We start from the raw sequence: 7327 nt of genomic DNA, 5'->3' as shown, positions 1-7327 counted from the left end.
TATATATATATATATATTTTCTCTTTTCTGATTTCTACTTTCACATATACAATGTGATGGTTCCCGCTGCCGAAGATGATTTTAATGACACTAGCGGTGCTTATGCCTTGTGGTATTGAATCGTAGGTTTATTTTCCAAACTGAACCGGTATCATTGGTTTTTTGCAAAATTGTGAATTGAAACTAAACTATAATCAATTGATTATTCAACTAATCTATTTAGCTTTTGACTGACTCGGGTTTTTGATTTTTTATATTTATAAAAAATATAAAAATATCAAAGCAATCAATCCAATTGATCGGAATTTCCTGTTCAATTTTATCGATTTGATATTTTTTTTTTAGTTTTTAATGAACACCCCTAAATGAAATCATGTTTATTGACCACATGATCATGCATGTGTAAGTTTATATCTTCTGCCAACAAAACACATTCCAACCTTCTACCAACTTGATCTTGCACTGTACATCTCATCATGAGACTGGGACCCATCATAAAAGTGGGACCTTCTATGTATGAGATGTGCGGTGTAAATCATATTGATAGAGGGTTGAAACATATTTTGTTGGCAGGTGATCCGGGCTCTGCATGTGCCCCTTCTCTCTCTGCCTCGGGGATCACACAATTCACAATCTACCGATTCAACCCCACAAACCCCATATTTCACTTACTTTTTGAGGTCTGAAATGGCTGGGCAACATTTTTAGTTCTACTAGTGAAAAGAGAAAAGAACCCCACTTCAACCCGTGAGAAACGAGGGTGTCTTTGTCTTTTAACATGTCTACTCTTTGTACCCTCTATAATTTAGAAAGGGTCATACACCGAAACTCCCCCAATAATTTTATAGATTTACTCAAACTTCTTATATAATTTTCATTTTACTAAAATATCCCTATTGTTTGTTTTATCACCTGAAAATAATAACGTGATCACTTAAAATGAGTGAAAAATATTCAAAGGCATAAATCATAGTTTTTTAATTTCAAAAGTACCTTTATAATATTTTTTATACAGTAAATAAAATCAAATAGAGCTGTTGCTTGTGTGTTACTAGTGGCTAAATGGTATTTTTATTTCCTTTTTTAAATTAAATCTATTCAAATGAATATTAGGGTCATGAAGGTCGATTAAGTTCTAGAGGAGTACTTTAATAAAACACAGATTTCAGTAAATTCACGAAATTATAGAGGTGTTTTAGTAAATGAACCCATTTAAAAACGATTTTCATTTCTAATTTTGTTCTCTTGGTACGGCTCTTTATCCGTATAGAAAACTTACGTGGTCTGCATTCCAGCTGGCAGAGTTCTAAGTCAACCTCGTGCGTACACGTAGGATCCCCAAATAAACTCATCGTACGGACAGTACTTACTGTCCTCCCAAACCCCAACCCCACTGCAGTCTCTAACTTTATTACTACGTGCCGTCACGATCTCCTTTCAACAGTCCTGCTTAAAAAGGATGCCAGCTGGATCTAGCTGTCCGGACAATCGTCCCCAGTCAGGACTAACGGTAACGGAACGGAACGGAACGGCCCCCTTTCTTTCCCCTCTCCAGATTCCAGTCTCCTCTCGCGTTTTTCCTGTTTTCTTCTACGAGGCTGGTGCCCACATGCTTCGCATCAACACGTGTACTTTATTTAAATAAAAAACATATATTTCTATGTATTTACTAAAATGCCCACAAACTTCTTAAAATTGAACATATCCCTGAAGTGTTCCCAGGATTCTCGCCGCAGTATTACTATTACTATGTGTCTGTCTATATCCATTAATTCACGTTACACTACTAAACAGATAATCGACTCCAATAAGGGTATAATAGACATTTTAGAATCTCATTTTTATTTTGCTTTTTTCCCTTAAATAATAGTTCTATATATAAAATATAGGGAGTGGCGGTGAGCGGCCGTGAGTCGGTGAATCATGTTCAAAAGTATATTTCTCGTGAACATCACCTCTCTACAAAATTTACGTTAGATTCTTCAAAATTGTTAAATAGATAAAAAAATTATTTATTTAATTAATTACTGAAATGGTTTAAGTATATTGGGAGCTGAAGCTGAGAAGTGAGAAGCTCCCACTGCATGGGTACTCCCTGAACGTTCCTCTGCCTGCTGGTGTGGGTACGAAATGATGTCTCCGCAGAGAGAGTTTGAGAGCTCAGTGCAGAAACCCTGATCGAGTGATCGTCTTTACAGTCAGCGAGCGCCCATAATTCTTCACCTTCCTCTGCTTGTCTTCGCCGGAGATGGAGATGTACGGACTCCCAGCACCGGATTTCTTCCGCATCGACGACCTCCTCGATTTCTCTAATGACGGCGATCTCTTCTCCTCCTCCTCCTCCTCCTCCTCCTCCTCCTCCTTCACCCCCGACCCCGACCTACTCCACCTCCCTCCGACAGAAAATAACACAGGGAACCGCCCTTCTGCCACCGCCGACACCTCCAACCGCTCGAACAGCTTCACTGACGATCTCTGTGTCCCTGTATGTACCTCTACAACGCCCTATCTCCGAAAATCGTTCGTTCTCTTGTTCTTGTACCTCATTGTCATCGGTGCTGATTTTCGTTTATTCAATTATTATTTACGGTGTTTGTTTCATTTTTTCTTTCAGAGCGACGACGTAGCGGAGTTGGAATGGCTCTCCAAGTTCGTCGACGACTCCTTCACCGATTTCTCTATGAGCGAGACCGTTGCAACCACAAACTTCCGTCCCGACACTGCTTCAGTTCCCGGCCGGGCTAGGAGCAAACGATCAAGAGCAACTTCAACTCACATCAGCTGGACTTCTTTGCCGGAATCTAACGTTCCGGCGACCGGCAAGTCCAGGCTGGGTAAAGAGAGTTCGACGGCTTCCCCAGACATCACAAGAGAGCAGTTGGCGATAGCGTCGTCGTCGTCGTCAGGGGTGCGTAAGTGCACCCACTGCGCATCGGAGAAAACACCGCAATGGCGTACGGGACCACTGGGGCCGAAGACGCTGTGCAACGCGTGTGGCGTACGGTACAAGTCGGGCCGACTGGTTCCGGAGTATCGTCCGTTGGCGAGTCCGACCTTCGTGTGGAGTCAGCACTCCAACTCTCACCGGAAAGTGATGGAGCTTCGGCGTCAGAAAGAGATCCTCAGGCAGGAGGAGAGCAGCAACCAATACCATCACCAGTTCTCTTCTCTTCATCATCACCCTGACTTCAAGGTGTGTTGATGTGGATTATCACGTGTGTCTAAACTCTCGTCGCAAAGAGGTCACGTCACGTCACGTCACGTCAAGGGTCAAGTCAGACAGTCTCCTGGTTATAAAACTTGTTAGATCGTTCTTTCTGCCTTCTTCCCTCTTCTTTATTCCCCCTTCCGTTTCTTTCACAAATTCATGAATTTTAAGCTTCAACCACGAGTAGCAGACAGGTTTTTAATTCTTCCCTTTGATTTTGATTTTTATTCTGATAAGCTGGCAGATCCGATTCATATCACAATATCGATTTCATAAAATTTAAAATAAAAAATCGAGATTAAAATGTTTACACTCTAAACATTTTAAAACAAATAGATACATTTCACAATTATAATCGAAGCATTAATTGCATTATCAACTCCTTATCAATGCAATTAAATATATCTTTTTTAATAATAGATATGATTAAGTAATAATTCAAGCAATAATCACCTGTCCGATTATTTAGTTGGGTTTTCATTATCCTAACTTATAAAAAATAATCCAATTAAATGACTTGCATAAAAGACGATAAAAGTAATCTAAAATATTTATTCCAAGGAAAATAATTACATTATGTATCCAAATAAATTAAAATTGATGCCATAAAAATTAAAATTGAAGGGTTTTTGTTCATCCCTTTTAAAAAAAGAAATTTTTCACAAAATTAGCAAAGCAAATCTTTTAACAACGCCAATTTTCTAAGAAAAACAACCATTAAAAAAGAAATTATAAAAATAAAAATATCTCATCAATGCAAAAAAAAAAAGATATAATAGATAAATACAGAAAAACACAAGTGTTTTTTTTTTAAAGCAAAACACAATTATTAACATATGAATAAACTGTAACAAATAAGAACTTAGGTCCTGTTTGCTTGGTGGGAATAAGGGTCTGGAATTGGAATCACATTCTATTCCATTTGGAATGGCATTATTCCATTTGAGGGAATGGCAATTTCTTGACCCTCCCTTGGGAATTAAATCCCATTCCCGCTGATTTCAATTCCCATTCTCATTTCTGTCTGAACCAAACAGACTATTGGAATGGACCATTCCGATTCCAAATTTTCAATTCCAATTACGAACTAAATGCATCCTTTTAAAAATAATATATGATAATTCCCAACAAGTTTCAATCAAGGGAAAGAAACAATGGTGATCAGAAAAGGAAGAAATGATTAGTGGTCATTGGGGTGAAAGTTGTTATTTTGGTCGTCCGTCATAGTGGTGAGGTTTGTGTAGGGAGTTCAAATCAGCCCCTCACAAGATTGCCCCCAACAACGTCTCACAGCACATCCTGCCATGTATTGGGAACATCTCCCGATGATAATACTTAAAATAATGAAGTCATCATTGAGAGATGTTTTCAATACGTGGCTATAGAACATTGTGGGGGCTGATTTGATCTCTTGAGTAGGAATCAGGACAGAGAGAGTTGGGGGCGAAAACCACACTTCCCATTCCCCATTTATACTTGTCACCATAAGACACCACACAAATCATATTGGAACCGTGTTGGAACAGTTTTTATTGGCAGAAAATCGCAACTAATGTATATGTGATGAGGGTGTTGTTTTACGAGAATAAATCTGAATTTACTCCTCATGAAGCGTTCCTCATACGGTCGCACCATTTGCAACAGGATATCGACAATATCTTCCAATCCAGGACAGCAACGTGATCTAATGTAAATATGAGAAGAACAGCCTATGCGAGAAAGAAACCAAATCTCTCTCATAATTAATCATTCTCAATCCTCACACAGTCTAATCTTCTTGCAACGAATTGGGATCGGCTACTCACAGCTACATCCTGTCGTCTGCTTGGAGCATCTACCATGACAAGTACGGTTTATCAGGAATATCTCCCTTATTTGTATGTTATATCATTCATGGGAGATGTATCCAATTCACGGTGACGAGATATGGCGGTGAGGAGCAGGTCCCAAATCAAATCCGCTCTGTGAGCAGATCGTGATGAGATCTGCTCCTCACACAACGCCTTACAGGCACATTTATCATGCATTTGAAATATCTCTCGTGAATAATAATCAATACGGAAGATATACTCAATGCATGATAGAATGTGCGTGTGAGGCGCCAGGCGTAAGGAGCAGATCCGGGTTCATCTGTATTTGAACGATTTCGGAGTTCGGATTTCCTCCTCACGCTCAAAACAACGATGGACAAATATATTGGGGTGGTGGGACGCGATAAATGCGGCCAAGCGACGATCTGCCACGTGCATCTGCAATGTTCAGTCTACGGAGGGGGTGTTTGATGATTCGATGGTGCAAAGTACTTTACGTTATAAAGAAGTTGAGAAGGCGAACAGTGTGTAGGATGCTCGGAGATCGGCTGAGATATTCACAATGCAAGGCTAAAATGATTGTTCGAACGGATTTTGATTCATATCACGATCATCCTGCAAATATAATCGTCAAACCGTGTCGTATGATATCACAGTTGCAGATTCAAAGTTTTCAACTTTATGAAATTCATATGAGCCATCTAATCAGTACGACTGATCAGTACAACAGGTGGACCATAAACTTGTGGTAGTGGTAGTTTGATTGGTGAGAGAATGTGCTTTTTATTATGATACAATACCAACCATCTTTCTCACTTCTCAGCATCATCTGACAAGTCAACATCCATCCATCCATCCGTTTTAGGACCATACCAATTCTAGGGCTGACCCACTTTTTGTTCCGTCGTTATGGATGATACCCCATAAGGACCTCCTCGACGAGATCACATGTCCGACCCACGAGCGGCCTCCTCACAACGCCCCACAGTACATCTCCGCCCTGTAATATACGAGAATCGATAATGTTACCATCAGGAGATGTTTTTAATACACGGCGGGTATCTACTGTAGGGCATTGTGGGCCGGCCGCTTGTGAGGCGGAGATGTGAACTCCTCCTCGACCGGTACAATTCCACAAGGTGGACCCTCCTTGTATTCCGATCGGTCGCTTCTTACACTGTATAATTTAGAGATAAAGAATAAAACGTAAAAAATAAAAATTCCCCTGAAGTTATACATAATCATAAAAATCTCTCCTATACTTTTATTGTAATAAATACCTCCTTTGAATCTTTGAATCATGGTTTTTAAAAACGAATCGGACAGGGGTTCGGTTACCGGTTCGAACAGTTTGATCGTTTGGGCCAATCTATTCTAACAAAAAATAAAAAAATTTAAAAGAAATAAAAAATTTGGGGGAAAACAAAACTGGTTAGATGACCGGTTCCTAGTTTTTCCAGTCCAACCGTTCGGTTCAGTCCAACTTTGAAAACCATGCTTTGAATAACTGAAACAAAAAAAGAAATGTGAGGCCAGACCCAATACAAATTTCTGAATTCCATTGCAGATCTAAGCCTAATTAGTATTTGCAATGGTCAATGGTAAAATCTCACATTTTCTTGTGAAAACTTTCTTAGAAAAACATTGATACTTCTCAAAGTAAAAAGGCAAAATGATCTTTTATCAGAGTTTCCTAAATTCAAACGAGAGATTATGAATTTGTGATACGACAGAATGAAATGTTGTGAAAGAACAAGTTGTTCTTTTATCCAACAAAACTGTCAGACAATGCATTCCAGCTCCACACAACGTTGAAAATGATGATCTCATATATATAGAAGGTTTCATAAAAAGAGAATAATGCTAACTGAAAACCAAGGCAGAATATTCTTTTAGAATGGTGATAGTGCAACAAGGTTCATAGTTCCATCCAAGAAGGGCCTTAAAGCTTTTAGAGCTTCAAGACAAGAATTTCTCATTCGGAAGAAATTATGACGGTTTCAAGAAACTCATTTTGCATACTCGAGATCTCCTGAACATGTTCTTGCACATCAATTTAGAAGGTGTTGTCAACGAGTTCACATCAGCTCTCCCACAATGCCCCTTAACACATTCCGACCTTGTATTGGGAATATCTCCTGGTGACAAGTACGGGAGATGATGAGACATCATTGGGAGATGCTCTCTACAAGGTCAAGATGTCCTATAGGGCATTTTGGGGTGCTGATGTGAACGCATCAAGGTTTTTAAAAACGAACTGGTAAGGGGACCAGTTTTCGGTTAAGCGGTTCAACCGTCTGGGTCCAAC

At 39.5% G+C, this 7327-nt stretch overlaps 1 protein-coding gene across 1 annotated transcript; it reads left to right on the top strand.

Moving 5' to 3' along the window:
* Positions 1–1910: 1910 nt before the first annotated feature.
* On the top strand, positions 1911–3435 carry LOC104598501 (GATA transcription factor 4-like). Its single transcript, XM_010260597.3, has 2 exons — positions 1911–2485; positions 2615–3435. The coding sequence occupies exons 1-2, from the start codon at positions 2249–2251 to the stop codon at positions 3200–3202; spliced, it is 825 nt and encodes a 274-aa protein (XP_010258899.1). The 5' UTR covers positions 1911–2248; the 3' UTR covers positions 3203–3435.
* Positions 3436–7327: the final 3892 nt, after the last annotated feature.

This window comes from Nelumbo nucifera, chromosome 6 (genome assembly GCF_055504915.1).
Source record: "Nelumbo nucifera cultivar China Antique chromosome 6, China Antique-T2T, whole genome shotgun sequence".
Taxonomy (NCBI): Eukaryota; Viridiplantae; Streptophyta; class Magnoliopsida; order Proteales; family Nelumbonaceae; genus Nelumbo; species Nelumbo nucifera.
Note: the sequence above shows the minus strand (reverse complement) of the source record. Positions and strands in the feature narration are given on the sequence as shown.

Coding starts and splice junctions, on each gene's coding strand:
- LOC104598501 (XM_010260597.3), top strand. CDS start 2,249: ATGGAGATGTACGGACTCCCAGCACCGGATTTCTTCCGCATCGACGAC. Junction 2,486..2,614: donor CTGACGATCTCTGTGTCCCT/GTATGTACCTCT, acceptor TTTTTCTTTCAG/AGCGACGACGTAGCGGAGTT.